The sequence below is a fragment of the Pelobates fuscus genome, chromosome 9 (genome assembly GCF_036172605.1).
Source record: "Pelobates fuscus isolate aPelFus1 chromosome 9, aPelFus1.pri, whole genome shotgun sequence".
Lineage (NCBI taxonomy): Eukaryota > Metazoa > Chordata > Amphibia > Anura > Pelobatidae > Pelobates > Pelobates fuscus.
Genome location: NC_086325.1, coordinates 102,499,286 through 102,527,000, shown reverse-complemented (window position 1 = coordinate 102,527,000; position 27,715 = coordinate 102,499,286). Strand labels below are relative to the sequence as shown.

The 27,715-nt window shown below is 41.6% G+C and overlaps 1 protein-coding gene across 1 annotated transcript in view; it reads right to left on the bottom strand.

The window, feature by feature from the left end:
- The window catches only part of LOC134572925 (protein eva-1 homolog C-like), a 74,027-nt gene that overhangs the window by 9,714 nt on the left and 36,598 nt on the right, over window positions 1-27,715 (bottom strand). Inside the window, exons 4-6 of the mRNA XM_063432236.1 lie at window positions 18,257-18,409; window positions 8,710-8,853; window positions 7,593-7,664 (exon numbers count right to left, since the gene is read on the bottom strand). Coding sequence (XP_063288306.1) covers window positions 7,593-7,664; window positions 8,710-8,853; window positions 18,257-18,409 — 369 coding nt within the window. The remainder of the gene's footprint in view (window positions 1-7,592; window positions 7,665-8,709; window positions 8,854-18,256; window positions 18,410-27,715) is intronic.

Here is a 27,715-nt window from a genome sequence, read left to right as displayed (position 1 = left end):
ACCCACAGCTCTGTCTGTTCCTGCTTGACCCTCAAAACGGAGCCTTATCTTGTTCTTGGGGGGGATTTACTGTATGCTGTTAGAGACTGATTGCCAGGAGTGTAAGCTGCTTGGGTGCTTTTCCTGTTCAGCTGCTAGCAGCTATTCGTGAGGTTCCAGTTCAGGAGTTTGGAGTGCTACTTTGTATCCTGTTCGGGAGTTTGGTGTTCTGTAGTAGCTGTGCCTGTGTCTCTGGAAGGGGAAGATCTCATAAAAGGCGCTTTAACCTTTTTATGCCTGGGGTGCCGATACCCCACCTGAAGCAGATCATTATTTAGCTGGGTATGTAAGCACTGCCTCGCCTTGGGAACTTTGTCAGTTCATTGACTCTGGTTCACGTTTTTGGTTCCTGTTTCTGCGTATCCAGATCGTGTGTTCTCCAGTTTGTTCCCGGCTCCTGACATTGGCTGTTCTCATCGTTTTCTTGTCCTTGCCTGTACTGCGACTTGGACTCACAAGCTAGGTGGATTCTTACCTGGTAACCTTGGTCTGTGTTTAATGCAAGGGTGAGTGTATATCGCCATATTGTAATGTCAGGATTATATTGATCCAGCACGCAGAATAGTATCACACTGTAGAACTAAGGGCAACGTCTTACCGGACCTTAGAATGGCCGGATTTAACGTACCCAAAAATAGTCAAAAAAACTAGCTGAGGTCAGGGACACAGAACGAGACACAGCGATAAGGAAAAGCCAAAAGTCAAGGGTACCAGAAATCAGGGGAGTCAAAACGAAGCCAAAGTAAAAAAAACAGAAAAACATGATCAGAAACACACTCTCGGATAACCATCTAAGAGAAACCACGACAGCGTAATGAGCTAAGGAATAAGTGAGTTTAAACAACCCTCTTGCAGATCCGATTGGCTGTACCTAGCTCTTGACCCCAAAATGTGCGTGTGCGTCTTTTGCGTGACGTCACCCGCACGTCGACGTCGTCTTTGCCGTGGACGGACGTGGGGCTATATAATTGTGTGGGTCCGCAGCGGCCAGCATGCCACACTAGCCAGGCATCATGGCAGAAGACCGCTGAGCGACACTCCCCTCAATCTTCGGATGGTAATTATCTCTGTTTTTGCCACATGGATACAAAGGATACGTGACACTAGCGACTGGAGCCACCTATATTTTTTCCCAGCAGAACCGAGAATGGGAGATTACTGTATAGTGTTGCCACATAACCTTCAAAATGCACTGTACCTATGTCTCCTGAGCAGTTCATGATGGCATGTCGCACCGACCCTGCCCAAAAGGGAGCTTTAAGACAAGGACAAACCTGCTCTGAAAATAGCTGTCTGTACTCAGTCATTGTAACTGAAAAAAAACTGGACTTGAACTGAATGGTCCAGTAGGTGACAACAGTAAACATTTTACAGGGTCCAATGATTGCAAAGTAAAGCTCAATGTTAGGGCTGCAATATTTACCACTAGTGCAAAGAAACATCTGTAGCATGCTTATTGACATGAAATCATCCAATGTAACAATAAATGGAACAATATATGAGACAGTGTGACAATATATGGGGCAATATATAAGGTAGTGTGTATATATATATGGGGCAAAATATGAGACAATGTATGAGGAAGTGTAACAATAAATAGGGCAGTGTGACAAAATACGGGGCAGTGTGACAATATATGAGGCAGTATGAAAATATATGAGGCAGTATGACGATTTATGGGGAGGTATGGCAATATATGAGGCAGTGTGACGATTTATGGGGAGGTATGGCAATATATGAGGCAGTGTGACAATATATGAGGCAGTGTGACAATATATGGGGAGGTGTGACAATATATGGGGAGGTGTGACAATATGGGGAGGTGTGACAATATATAGGGAGGTGTGACAATATATAGGGAGGTGTGACAATATATGAGGCAGTGTGACAATATATGAGGCAGTATGACAATATATGGGGAGGTGTGACAATATATGAGGCAGTGTGACATTATATGGGGAGGTGTGACAAAATATGAGGCAGTGTGACAATATATGGGGAGGTGTGACAATATATGGGGAGGTGTGACAATATATGAGGCAGTGTGACATTATATGGGGAGGTGTGACAACATATGGGGAGGTGTGACAATATATGGGGAGGTGTGACAATATATGGGGAGGTGTGACAATATATGGGGAGGTGTGACAATATATGTGGGTGCTGGTTAAATACATAGAGAATTGTTGAGCATGTGGGAGGAGTTTTGCATAGGTGTGCAAATGTGTCACATAAAGAGCACTGTATGACAGATTAGGAAACAGGAAATTGGCAAAAATAAGTTACATATTCAGAAAATGACTAGAAAATGTTTTTTTTTTTTTTATCACTTTATATTCTATAACTGGCTTTGTTTTCCTATCTAATAAACAAACATAATAATGGTTTCTCATTAAATAATACGCTTCTTAGAGACATGGAAAATAAATTTACATAAAAAATTACTTTCCAAACACAATGGCGATCAATTCTTTTTTGTTCTTCCGAAATCACTTTTTTGTGAAAAGGTTGAAAGCAGGTTATGTCTATAACCGTTGCTTTAAAAACAGAATGAAATAAACTCCTTGAAGAGTGGTGAAGTGCTAAGCCATATTTTGTTCATTTGGATTCTCTTTAATTGGTAGTCTTGCATGGTTGTATTTCAGGTCACTGTATCCATTTTTCAATTACATTGGGCAACTACAAATCCTTTGTGAGTTAAAACCCCCTGGATAACAAGTTTCTACTAATTAATTGCATAGGACAAGAATAAAGAAAATTTTACAATTATACTTCAGTAGCATGGTCAAATTTACAGCAAAGTGTAAGTCCTTCTTAAATATATGTAAAATACATCTTACATAATATGAGTAACACAGGTCAGTTAATTATGACAAAATGGAGAGTCCTCCTTTAATTTTGCACTGATACCTGAAAATAAATTTGCATAAAACATTTTAAAACAATTATGCAAAAAACAACAACATTATTTTCATCTAGCCAGGCTACAATAGGCTTAGCTATAATTACCCTTTCTAAACTTCTGTCAGTTTTTCTGTGTGGAGGTAGCCATTTTGAAACTGAATCACAATTTGTACTCCCTCAGTGGTAGTTATGGATAAAAATGAGACTGCAGAGGACATGTAACATCAACATCCAATCTCAATATTGTTCTTTGAAGTCTGCAATAAAGCTCTACATCTAATTGCTCCAAATTTTATAAATCTTTACATTTGTATTCATTTTTAATTAAAAAACCTGAATAGATTTAAAACTGATCTACACAACATATTTACATTTTTATATTAAAAATTAACTTCCCTGTCACCCTTGCTCTTCCTTCACCCTGATATTTTGGGCCTGTGGGTGGGGTGGGAGAGGCAATCGTTCGGGGCATATGCAGATGATTTATTGTTTTTCATCACCAACTCCAAAACCTCACTACTGGCCATTATGGCAAAATTCGTAGAATATGATTCACTGTCAAACTTTAAATTTAACTACACAAAATCCACCATCCTCAAAGTATCCATCCCACAAGCAAAGGCACGGGTCCTTAAACAAAGATTTACTTTCCAATGGTCCAACAATGCCCTGAAATACATGGGCATTGTGAACACCCGAGACATCACCCAGCTGTACCAATCCAATTTCCAACCACTTCTGACTCCGTAAAGTCTGCCTCTCCTGGTTTGGCAGGGTGGTGGTCATCAAAATGAACATCCTACCCAGGATTCTATATCTATACCAGACATTACACCTCAGCATATCTAAAGCATTTTTTACCTCACTCCTCTCACTGACCCTTCCATTTGTATGGCATAAACTTAATGCACAGATTGAACATGATACCCTCACACTGCCGAAAAACTGGGGGAGGTTTGGCTTTGCCGGACTTTCAGGTATACCACAGAGCCACACAAATCCTAAACATAGTAAAATGGACCAACCAGGGAGTGTCCAAACTGTGAAAGAATATAGAATCGGCGCAGATCAGTAGGCCGATTTCCGTCCTCCCCTTGCTAGACCAGCAACAGGGCAGACAACTGTCAGTCCCCAATCACCTTATGAAAGCGACCATGCAAGTTTGACGCACCATAGCCATGCCACTAACCCTTACCACCTCACCATCCATGCTTCTCTTACTCCACAATATAGCCTTCCCTCCAGGAATGGAGGCCGGAATCTTCAAACGCCTACTAGGGCAAGAGCTGCCCCAGATCTGCCATGCCCTTAATGACGTAAAGATTCAACCACTGGAAACCCTAGTGCAGAACGAAAGGTTCCACTTGATGTTACTGGAAAGAACAAGAAGGAGAGTCAGCGCTAAGCTGCCACAGAGGAATATATAATATACAATAGACGGCTGCACACCTTAACAAAAAGGGGAGTTCCCCTAATCCCCTCGTAGTAGATAGAGTACAAAAACACAAAACAGAAAGGAAGGGTGCGCCTAAATCATATAAAAATATGCATATAAGTCCAAAACCTTATCATAAGTCCAAAATGTTGTGATCCACGAAAGTATGAAGGGTACTTTGAAATGGAGGTAGTCTTCACAGATTTACACTTGTAGTTCAGTGGAGATATGTAGAAAGAAAACAGAAGACAAGACCACAATGGTACAGTATGTAAACAGGGTAAAATAATAAAATGGTAGTAATAAGTATTACTCACACTTTACAGAGCTAAAATCCAGCTCTGATATTGAATGCGTGAAGTGGAATAATCCCCACTCAAGGATGTATGAAGTAGTGCTGGTCAGCAGGTATATAGTGTGAGTCAGAAGTCCAGCGTTGGTCCGGCCGAGCCGAAAATTAAAAGGAAATAAAATATAGTGCTCTCTGTTTTGCAGATAAAACAGTAAAAAAGAGATAAAAATATACTCACGGTATATAGAACAGGCTATACTGCTCGATGTAAGCGTATGGGTGGTATAATCCCCACCTATGGATTCTTTGTGCTTCTTTCTTAAGTGCTAAATATTGGTATAGCCAGGAAAAATAAAAAAATAAAATATAGAATAAAAAGGAATATGGCAAACAAAATATTTGGTGCCAAAATAATTCCTTTATTACAACTTATTAAAAATATAGTATCTAAACGCGTTTCGCCTCTCAGCATTCATATCCTCTATCGTCCCAGAAAACTCCACCTTGAGAAACCTCACAGAATTCTAATCACAATGCATTGACCCCGACCCGCTGGTAAGGGGCCTGTCCATCCTCTACGGCATGCACCTGAGGCTAAAGAGAATACCGCCACCGAGCTTCATGGGGAAGTGAGAAGAAGCATTAGGTACCACTTTCTCCGCTAAACAGTGGTCCAAAATCTGTAACCTCACGCTACATTGCGCACCTTCTAGAGAAGTACAGGAAACTGCCTATAAATTGCTCGCACTCAAGTATCCAACCGTGCAAAACATCCACACCGTTGACCCCGGTGCAGATGACAAGTGCTGAAGGTGTGGCGCGGAAATGGGTACCTTTATACACCTGAGGAGGGAATGCCCATTGATTCAACTGTACTGGACGGACATCCACAAATGTATCCAACAGTTTTCAGATGACCCGCCACCACTGAAATCAGCACCATTTCTTTTGCACCACTCCAAAATACCCTCTTCGGCTTATAAACTGTCCTTAACAATTAGAATCCTCAAATGTAGCTAAAACCCCGATCCCACTTAACTGGGAAAAACTGGTGCCCCCGCCCATAACCTTATGGTATTAACGAATTGAAAAGCTCCGAGCGCTGGAGGAACTCTCCCTATAGGCAGAGGGGAAGTCACAAACATACATGACAATTTGGACACACTGGATCCTCTCCAACGACGAGACCTATTTCCAAGCCCTCATTCATTAAGTAGCATGTCCCCTACGAGACTGACATTAAGGAACACAGGAAGAGACATTGGCTATCCATTCCTCAGACCAGACGACCTCTCCTCGACTCCTAATTTTATTTTAGGAAGCGGCCACAACAGCCTACAGCCTGACTAATCTACTCTTCCACACTGTGCAATAAACATAGGCCTAGCCTGAGTGACATACACCCCTTGAAATTGACAGCCCCCCTATTGTCCAAGACATCACGAGAAGAGAAATAGGAAAGAGGAATTAACACAACCAGAGGAACCCCTAGTTCACATAGGACCCCTGACTAGCTTACAGCTGAGACGCTCCCGGGAGGAGGACCAGAGGTGCCACACCAAATGGGAGATGAAGGGCATTACACGGACTCGGTCCCAATGGCAACCATCACTGGTTCACTATATCCTACCTGACTCTCGAGAACAGCAGAACACGCTGCTTAAGACACTGAACCTAACCTGACGACACTGGACACACTATAAGGGGTTGCTGGGGTTCCACACTTGCGCCCTGCAAGCTATAACATGGGCTACCCCCCCACCCCCACCACTACTACCCTGAGATGCAGTCACATAAATGAACAGGCTACGCACACCCCCACCCCCTTTTTTTTTCTCTTTTCTCTTACTCTCTCCTTTTCCTCTTCTCTTGCATTTTCCTTCTCCCTCCCTCCCAGCATGCAAGCATTAATTATACTGGTTGACATGTTTATGGCACCCGATATAACCTGAATAGCTACACAATTCGAGATGCCATATAACCCAAGAGCCTTTCTTTTCGATCCCACCACTGCTACGGCCGGAAAGGGGTATCGCATACCTCAGCTTGCCATCGCTGTATATCTTTGATTATCCCAGACCATAGACAAGGTACTTATAAGGTTGATAAGACATAACCCCTGCATAGGGGTCCATAACCGAACACTCCAAACAGCCTTTGGTATCATCACTGTATCAGAGACCTGCGTTTCTCCAGCTACTTATTTGGGGATCTGCATATCCAACCTTTTACTTGCACTTACTCTTTGGAATAGGCACCTGCGTGTACCACTTTGCCCCATGTCCACATTACATTTCTTGAATTGTTACTATATGATACAAATTTTAAAAAATGTCTTTTTAATAAACAGAAATTTAAAAAAAAAATTATTTACTTGCTAAAAGCATATTCTTGTATTCCACCAACAAAATTAAGACAATTTAATACAATGCAGATTAAAAATCCTAAAGAACAACCCAGTGTTTTGGGAGAAAGCAAATGTCTTGCTAAGGATTTGATAGAGGACTAAAATTACAAATGTAAATCAAAATATTAATATCATGCAATCTTACAGGCAGAGGAAAGAATGCAGGAATGAACACCTTTTTAAAAAGCACAAAAGCATCTTAGCTAACGGACATGACTGACTTCCCATCTTTTCTACAAGGATATGTTTCTTTAACTGAATCTACCCTAACTCACTGTAGTGATGCCACTTTAACATGCCCTCAATTGTCCCTATTTTGACCATCCCAATTGTGGCCTGCAGTCCCACCATCCTGATCCCAGCCAGTCCACAGTGAGTGCTTCATTAGACATGCTGTCATTGTTGAACAATTATTAGGCATTATGTGTGAATGAACAGTAATATATGTTTCACTTGTGCCTTGTAGTGTGCATGGGAATGCAGATCATTTTTCCAATAGACTGTAATCCTCTTACCATGTGTATAATCTGAAAGGGAGAATGGATCCGAAGATGACTCTCCGACACCCTCCATAAGACGTCTGGGAACTGCAACGAGCAATTAAACAAACTAATCAGTTATTTAGAACCTGTGGAAATCACTTCCACATACATACTTCTGTTAAGTTCTTTTGTTATACTTATTGACAACTGAGCCAACCAGACTCTTTAATTACACTAACCATGCACTAAACATACAAAAAATATACAAGCAAAGAAGGCGCTAATATTAAAATAATGTGATAATATTTGTAAGTATCAAAAAAGGGGGGGAGCTGCACCTTTACAGTGAAATACCCAAAAAACACCAAATTAACAAAACAAGGTAATAAAGCTGCGCTGTACCTTTGAAATACTGTTAAGTGAATATGTAAAGTGCAACACAGTGCAAATAACAGTGCACTATAAAGTGCTGAAAAAAATGTGTAACAATAAATATAAGTGGAGTGCAAAAATTACTAGTGCACTAAGTGATAAATATAATAAAAAAGTACTAGTAGTCTTTTCATATGCAGCAAACTGCAATGCACTGTGTGTTCTGACACCGATCATGGCCAGCATTAAGTTGTTCAGCAATTTGAGCTACAGGCGGTGACCAGACGGGCTAACCTTGGACCACTGGTGCCGGTTCACTGGTTGTCCTTCCTTGCACCGCTTTGGTAGAACCACTGCATACTGGGAACAACCCAGAAGACTTGCTGTTTTGGAGATGGTCTGACCCAGTTGTCTAGCCATCACTATTTGGCCCTTTGTCAAAGTCACTTAGATCTCTTGACTTGCACATTTTCCTTCCAGCACATGAAATTCAAGAACACTGTTCCCTTGCTGCCTAATATATCCCACTCCTTGACAGGTACCATTGTAACAATCTTATCAATGTTATTCACTTCACTTGTCAGTGGTTTCAATGTTGTGGCTGATCAGAATATATATACAAATGATGGACAAGCATGACGACAGAGTTACCCCAGCTATTTCTCCCTCTAACATTACATTGTGTTAATCTATTTGATAGATCTTGATATTGTGTATATTCAAAGGCCTCTTGATGAAGAAAGTCCTAATTCAGACATGTATGACAAAATGCTATTACCACATGAATATGAGACAGTCAAATATTTCACCACTCCTGGGTAACAGGGATCACCGAATGTTCTAATATCAGCTCTGACAGAGCAGGTATGTCTTCTGTGACACCTTCTGGAGATTTTCCTTAGGGCTGTCTGTGTAGAACATTCTACAAAGAAATAAGGCAAAGACATAAGGCAAAGCAAACAGAGATTTTTACCTTTAAAAGTTTCTAAAATGTATATATTGGTAAAACAAGTGATGTTAAATAAAAGTGATATGCTGCACAACAGCATACTTCTAAAATGTAAAAGTCACATTTCTGAACAGCAGGTTATCAGCAAAACATTCATTTTCAAATCATTTTTGCAATCTCTGCCCTTTCTATATCTATGTATCTGTGTATAGATTTATAGAGCACATAACCAGGGCAAGCCTGCTTACGTTCAGCCATTATTTAGAAGGAAGCACTCATTGAAAAAGGCAGACTGCCTTGTTTCTTTTCTTAGATCTATCCCAAATGGGAATACACCACTTACCCATAAACCGCCCCCCTTGCTTCCTTGTTAGGAGATGGTATTGGAAAATATAAGACTGAAAAAAAAAATTAACCACATGTTCCCTATAGTGATTCTAAATTATCATAAGAGATTTTTATTTTTCATTTCGGTTTCAGGGTTTCAACACTTTAATAATTGATCCTTAGGTGTACTAGTCCTCAATATGATATATGGGCATGAGATAATACAGAAAAATAATGTCCAATAATGTGGACTATATGGGCACGAGCTAATACAGAAAAGGAATGTCCAATAGTGTGGACTATAAGGGCATGAGATAATACAGAAAAAGAATGTCCAATAGTATGGACTATATGGGCATGAGATAATACAGAAAAAGAATGTCCAATCATATGTTGAGAATCATGTAATCTCTTCAATGGGTCCAGTAAAATATGAAACACAAGAAACAAAAAGAGTCCAGTAGTGTAGTATCTCTGACAAAGAGGATGTAGACGCAATTAGAATAAAAAGGTATACTCACAAGTGAAGAAATTCTTAAGCAAGATCAAGGTAAATAGCGTATAGCCGGTCAATTCCTGCCTCAGTATCTCCAGTAGCCAGACACTTCCAAATGGCCCATGACAGTAACCCTTCACAGCTTTTAGTAATGGGCATCGAGCATATTGCAGAGAATATACCCAATAGAAAATTAGCCTTAATTACAGCAGAAACTAAATGGATCTTTAGACTCAACACACTTACTCCTAATGGGTTAAATGAAGAAGTGGAATGTAACATTTAAAATTTGGAAGACATACTTATTTGTCCCTGTGAGTGAAAGATCTTTCACTGTCTCTATATGTGGGAGAGGATGAATCGGGAACCACATATATATTACGATTCACCTTAGACCCCATGGTCTCTTTAACACTTATATGAATCCTATATGAGTGTTCAGCATTTTTTTCCAATGTTCTTTTTCTTAATTATACATATAAATATATATACAAAAATATAGTGCTCAACATTTATTTTAATGTTCTTGTTCCTAATCTAATATATATAAATAACAGATTTTTACAAAACAATTGAACTATATTATCATTATTATTATTTTTAAAAAAAAGGCTCACAAATCAAGATTGATTAATTATCTCTGTTAAACTTGAGATTGAAATACTTTATTAGTAAAAATAAAAGTAAAAATAAAAATATATTTTTAATCTTTATTTTATGTCTATATATATATAATTTTTCGATGTTAATAATATGAGATTGTCCTAATAAGGATATATGTTTTTATTTATTATATTTTGTGTTTTTCTATCCACTTGCAGCATATTTTATTTTAGATCTGTAATGATCTCAGTTTATCAATTAACAATTATGACCATTTACTTTAGATCTGTAATGATCTCAGTTTATCAATTAACAATCATGACCATTCTATGAATCAATTAACAATCATGACCATTCTATGAATCAATTAAGAGTGGGTATATAAACCCGGCTCTTAGACAGCAGACATTGTCTTGAAAAAGTCCTCCAGCTAGGACGAAACGCGTAGACGTGCTGTCTGCTACCTCACCACACCGCCGACGGATTTGAACTTCCCAGCCGATTCGTCCTTTACGACCCGCCATTGATTTTCGGCAAGCGACCTGGCGAGAACGGCCTTTTTCCTGTAGCCCTCACGGTTTGGAGTTTATGTGCTCCCAGTTTCTCACCCGATGGTCGGACGGATAGGGTAAGTTGCTGAAGTGATATCCCCATAGTTTTCCATATCTGGATGTGATTTTTCACCTTTGGGGCCATCCCTATCGCTTCCCTCTTAGTCTTGACCAGGGTGATTGGCTGGTGTTTGAGCTCCCTCTCCGTAAGACGGCTTGGTCGTCTGGGCACTATCCGTTTATCCACTTATATATTTTTTCACGGACTGGACTGGAGCCTACTGCTTGAACTTTTTTGAGTTCACATATAGTTTTTATGCTAATGTGCACATCTCTGATTTTTTACATCAGTCCTTTGTCGACAAGAATATGAATAAGGGGCCCCTTACTATTCATCACGATTACATCTGATACTGGACGTTTTGAGATGTTGTTTCATTTTTTATGATTGGTTTATTATACAATAAATGATATTTTGTTATACTCTTATATATATGTGTAGAGTATTCTGATTCAGATAAGACTCACCCAGTACATTCAATTGTGGTTTATGGTGGTCATTGTGGTGATCTCGGCGAGATTGGTCATTTTTAAGTTTATTGATATTTTCATCTTGATTGTTATGTAGATCTGCATAATTAATTGGAGCGCTCACATACCAGTTATATCTTTTCGGTTTCATTTAATAAGTCGCTCCCTTGTATGTGACGCAGCCCTACTGTTATTTCATCCCATTGGGTATATTTATTTCTCACTGTCAGTCCATATTACATTTACATTTTGTTTTCTGTGTTCTGAGCGCCGTTTTGGTCTGACATTGAGTATACCGATTAGCCTTTCCATCCCCTGTTTAGATTTTAATAGTTTATTTCTACTCAGTCACGATTATGCCCCTCCTTAGCCTTACAGAAAGGAATAGCAGAAGGTTAAATTTATTAATAGAAAAAGATAAAGATGAGAACTTTTCCTCCCACATATCAGAACCTTCCCTAAAATCCCTCTTTTTCGAGTTAGAGAAACAACTAAAAACTGAGATGAGGGATTGGTGGGATCATGCATTGTTAGAAAAATACCTTGATCAAAAACTGATCCCAAGAGGCCTGAGGTTTGACAAGAAACCTTTTTTTACGGACCATTCTGAATTGGAAAATGAATGGTTGGTAGCCTTAGATAACTGCTCTATGATACTCATGAGAATTCTGGTTAGGTATAGAGAATACAGATTGAAAAAGACTGAAAAGGAGATCGAAATAATTCATTCAAAGATCAATACCACTGACCAACCCGACTCAATAACAGAGTTGGATACTACTATGAACAATAGGATTATTAGATTTGAGAAAGACCTGGTCACCAAAAAGAACACCAAATACACAAGGGACCTAAAGGACTATGCAAGTGGCTGCATCAGAAATTGGCAAAGAAAGACCTTGAGATCGAAAAGGGACACAACTACTCCTTTTCCGAGGAAGGATTCTAGAAGTCAATACCCTGACCATTTCCAGCCAACTAAAGGAAAAAGGAGTACCAACTATGCTAATCGCTCCTATGGATCCAAGAGGACTCCCCAATGGAGCCCGAAGACCTATGCTGAAGCTGTCCAATCCAAACCATACAATTCCTTCAATCAGAACCACCGTACCAGAAATAATCACTATCAGAAAGAGAAAGGTACTCATTATACCGCCAATACACCTCATCGTGACCGATGGAGGAGACAGGACAACCCCAACTTTATCCCCTTATTGGAGACCACAGACCGAGGTTCCATGGAGGGGTCAGGTCCCCGGACCAAGCATGAGGAACTAGGAGCGCGTCCCAAACCCCCCAGAGTTCTCCACCGGGATAATCCAGTTGAGGCTCATTTTTTAGAAGAGAGCCCTGTGGATCGACCCAAAACGTTCCCACTTTTTTCCAAAATAGGGAGCAAGAAAAGAGATGCACCCACAGGGGAACGAGAGGAAAGGGAAACAAACCCCAACAAGATGAGATGCCTCCCATAACTGGAATTTTCAACCTATCCACCCATGTATTGACCGCACCTGAGATCTCCTTACTTAACAAGGGTCTGAGTTTTGCTCCATTTAGGAATCCGGATATCCTAGATCTATTTCGAGATCTTAACCAATTTATTAGAAAATTAACCTTAACCAGGTCGTTTAATATCAAGGATGCCAATAGCGTTCACACGGCTTCGTTCTTTCTAAATGATCCACAAGATAAAATCATTCTGAAGAACCTGATGAGCCTACTAAATGATCAAACTGAAGCCCTTGGGGAAGTTGATGCCCTGGAGGTGTTGGAGGCTAGTGTATCTACAGGACTTAAAACTCGTTCTACATACTATCCTCTAGCCGACAAAGGAGGGTTCATTCCTATCTTCTATGAATTGGTTATGAAGGATTTTAAACACCTGGTCCTGGATCTTGAGAAGCAACAGAAAGATCGTAAATTGGAACACAATCTTACTAATCTCGAAATGTCAGCCCTAAAGGGCCTTAAAAAGGATAATAACATCATCATAAAGGGAGCAGACAAGGGAGGAGGGATTGTCCTTCTCAATAGAGAGGATTACTTGGGTGAAGCCAATCGAATTCTTGGAGATCAAGAATACTATCAAGTTCTTACCTTCAACCCCTCAACTCGCTTTACCAAAGAATTACGGATTTGGGTAAATAAGATGTTTGACATGAAGGTTATTGACAAAATGGAGAAAGGTTTCCTCCTCTCTGGTGAAGGCAATATCCCCATTTTTTATTTTCTCCCCAAGATTCATAAATCTCTCACCAACCCGCCGGGGAGACCCATCATTTCATCTATTGGTTCTCTGACTGCACCACTCTCAAAATGGGTAGACACTCACCTTCAAAAAATTATGATTCACCTCCCCTCCTACATTAAAGATACAGGACACGTGTTGTCTCTGATGCAGGAGGTTGTGTGGCAGGAGAACTTCTGCTGGCTAACGATTGACGTGGCGGCCTTATACTCCAACATTGACCACCAGTTAGGTTTGAAAGCGGTCAAACATTTCCTTTTGGAAGACCCCCTTCTTCCACGATTTCAAGTGGAAGCCATTGTTGAAAGTATATCCTTCATTTTAACCCACAACTATTTTAGTTTCAATGGGCAATTTTATTTACAGAAGAAAGGGACAGCAATGGGGGCGAGCTTTGCCCCAGCATACGCCAACATCTTTATGGGTTTATGGGAGCATTCCAACATCTACCATAACCCTATCTGGAAGAGGCACCTGAAATTCTACAAACGCTTCATTGATGACATCCTGATCATTTGGGAAGGTGATCTAAATGAAGCTGAGGAGTTCGTTCAAAGTCTCAATAACAACGAGTGGGGGCTCTCCTTCACGAGCAACAAAAATAGATCTACTATTGAATTTCTGGATTTAATCCTGAGTGGGAAACCTGGTTATGTCCACACCAGAACATATAAAAAACAGGTGGATGTCAATGGTTTTTTACACTCCACGAGTGGTCATCATCCTACGTGGATTAATAATATCCCGTTTAGCCAGTTCACCAGGCTCCGACGCAATTGTTCCTTTTTGGAGAATTTTGAAGAGGAGTCGTTGGACCTTTGCCAGCGATTTCTGGATAAGAATTATGACCCTAGCATCATTGGTCGGGCGTACCAGAAGGCTAGAGGGCTCAATAGAGATTCCCTTATCAACCAGCGTAAAATTGGAATGGACGGAAAGAACTCTAAAATTATCCCTGGGTTTGCAGCTGATATACTGATTTCATCACCTTCCCCCTCAGTCAAACATAGGGAGATTCTATCTCTATTGGAGAATCATCCGATAATAAGGAGACCTAAACCGAGGATAGACTTTCACATCAGTACTAGAGAGGTGGGTCAGAATAAAGGTCCCATCTTCTCGACAACGTACAATAGGGCGTACAACCAGATCATTCATATCCTAAACAATCATTGGTCTATTCTGCGGTTGGATCCATGGCTTCGTTTCAGTATCCCTGAAGTACCCAGAGTAACATTCCGTAAAAATAGGAATCTAAAGAACCTATTGGCCCCTTCCAAATTTCCGACTGCAAAAACTAATCAAACATCGATATTATGTGAAGCAGGAAATTTCAAATGTGGTGCCACCCGATGCTTAACCTGCCAACACATATGTCACGGAAAAAAGAATTTTCCCCCTTCCTCTAAAGATGAGAACTTCCATACAACCACTAGAATCTCGTGCAATACCTCATTTGTGGTATATCTGTTGATATGTACTTGTGACTTGCTATATGTAGGTCAGACTTCGAGACCATTAAAAGCCAGGTTCAGGGAACACAGACGAGCCATCAGCAACCGTGATAAAAAATCTCCAGTAGCCAGACACTTCCAAATGGCCCATGACAGTAACCCTTCACAGCTTTTAGTAATGGGCATCGAGCATATTGCAGAGAATATACCCAATAGAAAATTAGCCTTAATTACAGCAGAAACTAAATGGATCTTTAGACTCAACACACTTACTCCTAATGGGTTAAATGAAGAAGTGGAATGTAACATTTAAAATTTGGAAGACATACTTATTTGTCCCTGTGAGTGAAAGATCTTTCACTGTCTCTATATGTGGGAGAGGATGAATCGGGAACCACATATATATTACGATTCACCTTAGACCCCATGGTCTCTTTAACACTTATATGAATCCTATATGAGTGTTCAGCATTTTTTTCCAATGTTCTTTTTCTTAATTATACATATAAATATATATACAAAAATATAGTGCTCAACATTTATTTTAATGTTCTTGTTCCTAATCTAATATATATAAATAACAGATTTTTATAAAACAATTGAACTATATTATCATTATTATTATTTTTAAAAAAAGGCTCACAAATCAAGATTGATTAATTATCTCTGTTAAACTTGAGATTGAAATACTTTATTAGTAAAAATAAAAGTAAAAATAAAAATATATTTTTAATCTTTATTTTATGTCTATATATATATAATTTTTCGATGTTAATAATATGAGATTGTCCTAATAAGGATATATGTTTTTATTTATTATATTTTGTGTTTTTCTATCCACTTGCAGCATATTTTATTTTAGATCTGTAATGATCTCAGTTTATCAATTAACAATTATGACCATTTACTTTAGATCTGTAATGATCTCAGTTTATCAATTAACAATCATGACCATTCTATGAATCAATTAACAATCATGACCATTCTATGAATCAATTAAGAGTGGGTATATAAACCCGGCTCTTAGACAGCAGACATTGTCTTGAAAAAGTCCTCCAGCTAGGACGAAACGCGTAGACGTGCTGTCTGCTACCTCACCACACCGCCGACGGATTTGAACTTCCCAGCCGATTCGTCCTTTACGACCCGCCATTGATTTTCGGCAAGCGACCTGGCGAGAACGGCCTTTTTCCTGTAGCCCTCACGGTTTGGAGTTTATGTGCTCCCAGTTTCTCACCCGATGGTCGGACGGATAGGGTAAGTTGCTGAAGTGATATCCCCATAGTTTTCCATATCTGGATGTGATTTTTCACCTTTGGGGCCATCCCTATCGCTTCCCTCTTAGTCTTGACCAGGGTGTTTGGCTGGTGTTTGAGCTCCCTCTCCGTAAGACGGCTTGGTCGTCTGGGCACTATCCGTTTATCCACTTATATATTTTTTCACGGACTGGACTGGAGCCTACTGCTTGAACTTTTTTGAGTTCACATATAGTTTTTATGCTAATGTGCACATCTCTGATTTTTTACATCAGTCCTTTGTCGACAAGAATATGAATAAGGGGCCCCTTACTATTCATCACGATTACATCTGATACTGGACGTTTTGAGATGTTGTTTCATTTTTTATGATTGGTTTATTATACAATAAATGATATTTTGTTATACTCTTATATATATGTGTAGAGTATTCTGATTCAGATAAGACTCACCCAGTACATTCAATTGTGGTTTATGGTGGTCATTGTGGTGATCTCGGCGAGATTGGTCATTTTTAAGTTTATTGATATTTTCATCTTGATTGTTATGTAGATCTGCATAATTAATTGGAGCGCTCACATACCAGTTATATCTTTTCGGTTTCATTTAATAAGTCGCTCCCTTGTATGTGACGCAGCCCTACTGTTATTTCATCCCATTGGGTATATTTATTTCTCACTGTCAGTCCATATTACATTTACATTTTGTACAATCCCCACCAGGGATATACATATTCAGGCTTCAAATAATAACCTGGGATATTAGCCATGGACTACTTGCAGCGTTCATAGTTCAATCCATTATACTAAGTGTAATTTATGTAGCAGACAACTTGATCATTTTTAAGTTATCTTGTTATCTATTTATTTTTTAGCTTTTTTTTTTTATGCGAGTAAATCATTTTATACTGAATTCCATATGGACAAGAAAAATATACTTTTGCCAGATTATTGTACGCTTTTGATGAAAGAGTATCAGCTTGGTTATGGCAGCACTATGGGTTAATATACTTACAACCTTGTGGTTTTATATATCTTCTGAGATATTACCTATGCCATGTTCTGCCAGGCAGTGGGAGATTAGTGAGGTTAATGCATAGCTTAAGTTATGGTTGAGGAAACAGGGTTTTGACTGTTTACAGCACTGGTAATTTTGTGTTTGGGTACAATCTTTATAGCCATGATCGATTGCACCTAAATTGAATAATATAAACAAAGCCTGAGGGCGTGATGGTATTCACCCACCAGTACTTAAGGAGGTAAGTGTGGAAAAAGTGAACCTCTGTTTTTAATATTTCAGGATTTTTTTCTTTCAGGAATTGTACCGGAGGATTGGAGGAAGGCAAATGTGGTTCCTATATTCTAAATGTATCTACACTCTTTGCCTGGAAATTAGAAACATATGAGCTTAAAGGGACACTATAGTCACAAAACAACTTTAGGTTAATTAAGCAGTTTTGGTATATGGAATATGGAATTCTGTCTGAAGAGGTGGTTTTATTATTGTCTGTGCAGATGTTTAAACAGCAACTGGAGGAATACTTGCAAAAACATAATATTCAATTGTTAATGTATGGGGTAACTGCTTCTTGATCCTAGGAGAGATCTGACTGCCATTCTTGGGTCAAGAAGGAATGTATTTCCTAGTTTGTTTGCAAAATTTAAAAAATGCTTGAGAGAGGGTTTTATGCCTTTTCATGAATCAAAAGCAAAAACTGATGTGAGAAAGACTAAACTTGATGGATGACTGTCTCTTTTGTAACTATGTAGTGGCTATCCTAAACTTCAAAATATTACACCTATTTCTGATTGGTGATACTACAGACATCATGAGGTCCAGGAAGGTAGATCTGATCACAGAAATTGCTGATATATATAATTACTTACTGATTTTATAAAAAAAATACTTACCATATTCTGGATTTGTTTTGTTCTCTGAATCACACTCTATCTTCCTATGTAAAGTTCTCCCATAACTAGCAGAGTATATTGAGAGCAATGAGTTATTCTTGCAAGTAAGATTGAGTTGCTCATTCTCACAAACTGTTTTTAGCCTGTGGTGATCTGCAGAATAGAATAAAATTACATTTTAGTAAAACGTGATGTTTGTGTACCATGTACTACTGGAGAATAAATTAAGGAATAATATACCTTAAATACAAACACTGCACATTATTACATACAATACATACAGGGTGGGGCGTGGGTTGGCATCGGTCTGAGACGGGTGCCTGAATCTTTAGCTTTGAGCCCTGCAATCAGAAGCTGCACTAAAAATAGCGCAAACGCACAACATTAGACACTCCAGACGCTGTTCCCTAGTTGGCCAAGATTCCTCACCAAGGGAAAACAACCCAAAGCTACCAGGGGAATAGTAGGATTCCAGACACACTCAACCCGGATGTGGTCACCAGGCTTCTTTAGATTGATTTGAGGTGATTGAGATAGAGATTTTTACCTTAAACTGAAAGAAGCAAGGTGAATTATTAGTGTAGGACTCACCTAAGAGGTTTGCCTTGGTTTTTATTGTATGTATTGGGGCTGACATGTACGATGGTCATTGCTACCTCTCAGTAGTAGTGGGAGTTTGAGCGCAGGACTTATTTTTGTAGACATAAAAGCTTGCCTTACCCAATACTTCCAGAAAAATTTACCACCCGAAACTCCGTCTTTGAAAATATGGGAGGCACACAAGTGTGTGATTCATGGGCACTTTATCACCTCTGCCAATAAAAAAACAATGCAAAGAGAGGGTCCACTCACTGCTGAACCAAACAGCGACTCTTGAAGCTGCTCACAAAGGAACCCTGGCTGAAGGCGACTTCCTACGCTTGACCTCCCTTCGCTAGGAACTGAATTCCCTCTTAAATTTTCGGGTTCAGTTGACTCAGATTGGCCTGGAAGTATTTTTATGAGTTTGGCAAAAAAAAGAGGTAAAATGTTAGCTAGAGTTTTCAGAGACCGAAGGCAGAAAACATATGTCAGTAAGAATTAATCAGACAGCCACCTACACTCTTCTTCCACATCTAACGTGATGCCTTTAGAGACTACTACACTTCCCTCTACAATACCACCCCTGATGGAAGCTACATGGCAGCTCTGACCCCTACTGCGGAGGTGATGGACTACCTGAAACAACATGTCCATTGGTCTCTATCCGCGGAGGCGGGCTAGCGGCCCTGAAAGCGTCTAAGCCTGGGAAGAGCCAGGGACAGGATAGCCTTATGTTAAAAATCTTCTACAATACATTAGGCCCAAATAACTTAATGTCACAGCACTGCCGTGTACTCACCTGCTCCTGGGCACTCGCGGCGTCCTTAGTGGTGGAGCTGCAGTGCTTGCCGCTCTCCAAGACTCTTCTTCCAGGTCTGTGGCGGTACCATCTCTCCCTCTTGCCGCCGAGGAGTATATTTCTGGAAGCCTAGCCAAAGGTTTCATCAGATCTTCAACATTCTCAGCAGGAGCAGGCATATTCTTTGTTGGCAAGAAAGATGGAGGACTGTGCGTAGACTACCATGCCTTAAGTAATATCACTATCAAGAACTGATATCCTCTACCTCTGATACTTGAGATAGATTAAGGAAGGCACAAAGTTAGATCTACGAGGTGCATATAACCTGGTCCGTATGCATAAAGGAGATGAGTGGAAAACAGCATTCCGAACACGGTATGGGCACTTTGAAAACCTTGTCATGCTCTTTGGACTCTGTAACGCCCCGGCCACATTCGAACATTTCCTGGATGACGTCTTCCGTGATATACTAGATTCTTTCATTGTAATATATCTAGACGACATCCTGGTCTTCTCCTCTTCTCCTGCTGAACACAATGAACACATGAGAAAGGGGCTTCTCCATCTCCCTGAGCCCAGACTGTATGCTAAATTGGAGAAATGTGTTTTTGATACAGAATCTGTGGAATTCCTGGGATATATAATCACCCATGGGCAGATACAAATGGATCCTCGTAAGATCACAGCTATCCTGGAATGGCCCATACCTAAAGACAAGAAGTCTATATAGCGTTTCCTGGGATTCGCCAATTTTTATAGACGCTTTATCAGAGGCTTTTCCCAAGTATGCTCCCCCATAACTGCCTTGACTAAAAAACATGACCAGTTCACGTGGACCATCCAAGCCCAAGAAGCCTTCGAGAAACTAAAAAGGCCATTTACCCAAGCTCCTATCCTCGTACAACCCGACACCACAAAGGCTTTCTTTCTTGAATTAGACGCCTCTAATATTGCCATTGGGGGTATCCTGTCCCAAAGAGGAGAGAAGGATGACCGACTACACCTCATGGCATGTTACTCTCGAAAACCTTTGCCCGCAGAAAAGAACTACGATGTAGGCAAAAGGGATCTTCTTGCGGTTAAAGGTACTCTGGAAGAGTGGCACCATCTATTCGAAGGAGCCCCCTTATCTATAACTGTATATACAGACCACCGTCATTTAGAGTACCTTCATGCTGCCAAAAGACTATGTCCCCGCCAAGCCCGCTGAGCTTTGTTCTTCTCCAGATTCAACTTACAGATCACCTACCACCCTGGGTCAAAAAATCAAAAGGAATATGCTCTGTCACACATGTATGAAAAGACAGACCCAACGGACCAAACTCAAGACACCATTCTACCCCCACATCAATTCCTAGCATTACAGGTCTCACTCCTAGATCGTATATGCAACTCAACGGTCCAACCACCGGTTACTGTTCCTCTGGTGACCCAGAAACAAGGATTGTGGTACTACGACGAACAGGTATATGTACCAGCTTCACTCCAGTCGGAAGTAACTAGCCAGTTTTATGACACTGTGTCAGCAGGCCATGGAGGAATTACCCAAATGCTCAAAGACATTAGCCGTCAAAACAGACATCATGGAGTATGCCCTCTCGTGCGATGTATGTGTCCGATCAAAGACTCCAAGGACAAAACCTATAGGGCGTCTACAACCTCCTCCAGTTCCTCAAGGATCATGGACTGACAAAGCCATGGACTTTATCGTGGATCTACCACTATCATATAAATACAATACCATTATGGTAGTAGTTGATGGGTCACTAAGATGGCACACTTTATTCCCTCCATAGGACTACCATCTGCCACCAAGACCGCCTCCTTGCAGAACATATTTCATCCATATGGATTGCCCCAAACCAGCATCACTGACCAAGGTTCTCAATTCACCTCCCGTTTCTGGTCCCACTTCTGCCTCCACCTAAAAATGCAATGCTGTTTATCTTCAGCCTATCATCCTTAGACCAACGGTCAAACGGAACGTACTAACCAAACTTTAGAACAATACCTCCGCTGCTTCACCACGCATCTTCAGGATGATTAGCTATCTCTGCTTCCCACAGCAGAATTCTCCTACAACAACCATATGCACCACTCCATCAAGGTTACTACTCTTGCCTGCTGCCTGACCTGACTCTGGATTGTCTGACTACATCTTCTGATTTGCCCCTTCTTGGATACCTTGCTTGGCTTCTTCCCAATAAAGGCCTCCGTGCCACCATAGACCTTTTAGGACCCTGTACCCACTTCCAGGTGCTCCTGAGCGTCGTGATTGTAAGGTGTAAAGTGCTGTTCCACTGCAATATGGTTCTGTTACCACTGCAAAACCCCAGGTGGGTGTGACACTTCAGGTAGGTCAATTCTATCCTGGATTACTCTGCCTTGCCCCCCCCCAGATGTTTCACAGTCATATCACTCTCATTCCAAACAAGGCTTTGACCCATCTCTCTTCTGAATTTAGTTTTAAAGTTGTTGGCGAAGACATTAGATACTAATCTGTATATTCTCACTGGTTCACCCAGATGAGGTGGGGTTAAAAGGGGAAGGACAACACTTTGAAAGTATTGAACTTGCTATTTCGCAAAGTCCACCAATAGCCCTACGATCTTCCTGTCTACTGATGCTGAGAAAGCAGACTGGATTCTTAGAGTGGAAAAAATCAACTCATGTGAAGAGCTCATACTTGCTGCCTTGAACAACCACCAATGCTACATTGGGACTTGGTTCCCTTAAAATCAGTGGCTCTCTGATTGGTCGGTAGCTTCTTTGGGAGAGGAAGAGCTGAATCACTTCCCAAGCTTAGGATTACCCATTTTTGTCTAAGGAGTTTTTTTCTTTCTTCTAAAAACACCTTAGACACACATGGGTAATCCCTAAATCCTAGACTGGTAGTGGAGTCTTGGTGACTGGTTTGGGAACCACTGCTCTATACTGTACCATTGTTCCTTGCAGAGGTTTTACCAACTCCCTTAGGGACCAAGGGAAATATGAATTTTGATTCCCCACCACAATGTTTTCTCTCTTTCTTTTTTTATTGTCATGATCACATGGTTGACTGCCTCCTGCCATTTGCACATTCCATAATCCAAGCAATCTGGGTTTCATTTCCTATGAGGTTATATCTAACTACTGATATGCGTGTACACTTACAAGAAAATTACAAATTTTACGTCCCTATGCATGTGTGTTAGTATGTGTATATGAATGTATCTGTGACGGTGTTTATCTATATGTGTGTTAGTGTGTGTCTATGAATGTTTACATATATCTATGTTTATTTGTTAGTATGTATATAAGTATATATGCTAGTGTGTCTGTGTATCTGTGCTTGCATGTGCCTATGTACTTGTGATAGTATGTGCCCATGTATATTTGCTAGCGTGTATCTATTTATGTGTGAAAGTGTGTGTTTATATATGTTAATAAAGTGATTTTGGTGTTTAGATGGCTGTGCAGTCAAACTGCTCAATTCCCTGCCCCGCTGTACTCCATGAAGGGCCGGTGGAGAGATCGAAGATCTTGCTCACCGGCCCACATGTAGTTAAATGCGGCCCCCGGCGGTGGGGAAAGGGGGGGCAGGGAGAAGAACCCGGAGGAGCTCTAACTTGCAGCTCCGCCGGGTTTCTCTCGCAAGATCTGGACCGTTGTCATGGCAACAGTACGCGTCTTGTGAGAGTGAACTCTAGCCCCACAGGCTAGAGTTCACTTACCACTAGGACCACCAGGGATGGCAGCAGCATGACCCCCCCCCCTTCTAGTCTACAGGTAAGAAGTGGGGGGAGGTATAATTTCTGGGGTTTTTTTAATTATAAAAAAATACTTCAATCTTGCCATTTACCTGCTTACCCCAACACACAATCCTTACAAACACACACATCACCCTCACACAGCACCCTAACACATACACACATCACCCTCACACAGCACCCTAACACACACACACACACACACATCACCCTTACACAGCATCCTAACAAACACACACACACACACCATCCTTACACAGCACCGTAACACACACACACAGCACCCTCACACACACACACGCAGCATCCTCACACAGCACCCTAACACACACACAGAGCACCCTAACACACAGCACCCTAACACACATACATCACCCTCACATAGCACCTTAACACACACAGCACCCTCACTCACACACATCACCCTAACACACACACAACAGCCTAACACACACATCACCCTCACACAGCACCGTAACACACACACAGCACCCTATCACACACACACAGCACCCTTACACAGCACCCTAACACACACACACAGCACCCTAACACACATCACCCTAACACACACACATCACCCTCACACAGCACCTTAACACACACAGCACCCTCACTCACACACATCACCCTAACACACACACACAGCACCCACAGCACACACATCACCCTCACACAGCACCTTAACACACAGAGCACCCTAACACACACAGCACCCTTACTCACATCACCCTAACACACACATCACCCTAATGCACAGCACCCTAACTCACAGCACCCTCGCTCACACACAGAACCCTCACACAGCACCCTAACACACACACACACACACATCACCCTCGGACAGCACCCTAACACACACACACATCACCCTCACACAGCATCCTAACACACACAGCACACACACACACAGCACCCTCACACACACTGTGGACACCTCACACACACAGCACCCTCACACACACATACTGCACCCCACACACACACACACACAGCACCCTCACACACACACACTATACTCCTCACAAGTGCAAATACACCCTTCACACATACACTGCACACCTCACACATACACACAGCAGCCCCCAAACACGCTGCGCCACACACACACACACACACGCACACAATACTTCCAAACATATATGTATATATACTACAGAACCCCTCACACACACATACTGCATCCCTAAACACATTAAATTACAGACAAACACTAGATTCCTTACCCAACTCTGGATCATCTACAGATATACACACACTAGATCTCTATATGCACTCTGAATCCTCTACACACAAACACACACACATATACACACACACACACACACACACACACTCACTAGATCTCCTAGACACACTCTGGGTCTTTCAAACACACACTAGATCTCCTACACACAGACGTTGCAAGACCTACACACTCTGGATCTCCTATGCACACACTAGATTCCATGTAAGCAAACACATAGTGTCTCCATAAATGGGATACAGTGAGTATCCCAATTATGGAAACCCCTGAGACAAGTTTCAAGCAAACACAACGCAAGCATGTTATTAAATTTGCTTGTGCTGTGCAGAACAAATACAGGACCCTTTTCTCATGCCCTGGAAGAGCATTGAACCAACATGCACACTTTGAGATGGGGCGTGCTTGTCATTGGGGATGACAAAACACACCCTATGTGGCCCCGCCCTCTTTTCAGTGGGCCGCTGTGAATAAAAAATGCCCGGGCTGAATTCTTTTCCCAGTCCAGCCCTGCTAGGCAATATATGAAATTACAATAAATATACTGCAGAGAGCAGACCACTGTAAGCTCTCCTTTGTGGTCCTAGCGTTTGGAGACTGGATCAGAGCACTGCTGCCAGGTTATCATGACAACAATCTAACTCATTCAAGGAGTGCTGGACCGGAAGAATATTTAGTGTCCTCTGCCCCTGGTACTGGGAGTGCTACTAACAGGAACACCGGTGGAACAGTTACAAATTCAATCATCACATAGGATGATTGAAAATGCTCAATAAACTGATGGCAGCTGTCAAGGATGAGAGCCTTTCCTGTGTCTTGTGGCTAGCAAGAGTCTTTGAGTTTATGTATAAGTAATGAGTTTGGTTTCAATATATCCATCTGAAATCTAATCGGATGTTGTAGCAGACTTGTTCCTGCTCCATTGGGTTGTCCGTACCCCATTGTTTGTTTCCCGTATGAAGACGTGTGTTCCCCTTTTTATACCCCGTGAACACTGACCACCCCCTGGCTTGTTAACTTCAAAGAAGTAATTAGCTCAATTGCTTTCTCTGGGTGGCCGCCATTCGTATAACCGAACGCACATGCTCTAGTGAATGGCAGCCATTTTTCTCCCAAACGCAGGCATTGGTACATGGTTGTCGAGTGTATGGAACTCAAGTCGGATACGCGATCCCGCGAATCCCCGGGAAACTGTACAACTGCCTGCTCTACTCACTGATGAGTCAGGAGGACGCTGTTCAGCAGGAATATACTACCAACTGGTGGGAGCATTCATTCCCTAAGAGCCATGGGGAGCCTTCGTCAGTGTTCACACAGGAACTGTGCCTCTTTTTCCCTGGAACTGTTTTGAGCTACCACCTCGTTGCCGGCCGCTCAGAACTTTACCCAAATGACGATTCAGTTCAGATTTGAGCACTATTTGGACAACTTGGGCACACAGATCTGGGCTATTCGGGGATATAAGACTTGTGGGGTGCCTGTGTAGTTTTAATGCATTTTGGGTCTGTTTTGTATATTTTATGTATATTTTATGAATGGTCCCCTATAACTGAGACATAATTGAGTTACTGGTCTTTGACTCAATTATCTCCTTGACAGGGACTCCATGGAGGGGTTTATGTTGTTTTGTATGGAGATCCCATGCTGGGGGTCTGTGCATAAAAAGCTGAGTGTGGCACAATAAACCTCAGTTGTACTTCCAGAACTGTGTGTCGTGCAGTTACTGGGGAGGGATAGAGCTATTCACTTCACAGCGCCATGTTCCAGAGTTCCTGTTCCCATGGACCCAGTGCAGAAATGGGAGTTTCGCTACAGATGTCTTGAAGGTTCCACAAGATGTAGATACAAGATCACAGGAGTTTCAGTGCATGTGGTTTTGGGCCTCTCTTGGAGATATATTCCACAACATATGCAGTGACGAGGGTTGCCTTCCCCTGGCCTATATTATTGACAGAGCACTGAGGAACAACATCCCATGAAAAGAAAAAAACAAACAAACAAACTAAAAAGAAAAACAGTGGGGCAACACAATATGCCAATATGAAGTGTATTCAATGTGGGGGGGAAAACACCTTCATGCTTAAGTGTCTAATGTTACATACGACATTGTTTGTAATACATTGCTTACTATATGTAACGAGTATATACCCCTACACGCAGGATCCAGCCTAACAGAAGACAGTACAGAGGAGAGATACGTCTACCGGACCTTAGAGTGGCCGGACTCGACGTAATAGGATAAGATAGAGTCAGGAACGATCCGAGGTCAAGGGCACAAAGAGACAGCGTAAACGAAAACTAGCCGGGGACTGGTACACAGGAATCAGCAAGCCGGCAAACAGTACAGAATAGGATAAAGCGAAAACGAAGTCAGAATACAAAGCCAAGGTCAAATACGGAGAAACACAACTGAACACAACAAGCACTAAAGGGAACTGTAGCAGAAACCACGATAGGGCAAGGAACTAAGGGAAAAGGGTAAGTATAAGTAGCCTTCAAACTAATGTGATTGGCTCCTGTCACTTCCACTCCCCCAACAGGTAAGTGTATGGGGTGATTGGCATGACAGGAGCCAATGGGGGCCTTTTTGCAATTTAGGCTCCCACTGTCTCTTTAAGAGCGCGCCCGAGATTCGCGGCGCGCTCTTAGCTGCAGGCGGGACACGTGACCGCTTCCCGTGGTCACTGCCCGCCTTCCTGTCTGAACAGTCGGACGAGCCGCGCGCGGCTCGTGCAGCCGCAGGACCGCGCGCGGCTTGAAGAGAGGACCGCGTCCGGCCCCCGGATAAGGTAAGTACCGCTACAGTACCCCCCCCTGAGGACACGCCCTCCGGGCGGGCAGGACCAGGCCTGGCAGGAAAACGCGAATGGAAAGAACGTACAAGGCGGGGAGCATGAATAGCATCCGCAGAAATCCAACTGCGCTCCTCAGGCCCATAACCCTTCCAATGTACCAAGTACTGAAGCCGACCCCTAAGAAAACGAGAGTCAATAACAGCAGATACTTCGAACTCCTCATGACCCTCCACAGAGACAGGAGGGGGAGGGGGAGTATGCCGGGTATAGCGGTTGCGTACGTAAGGCTTC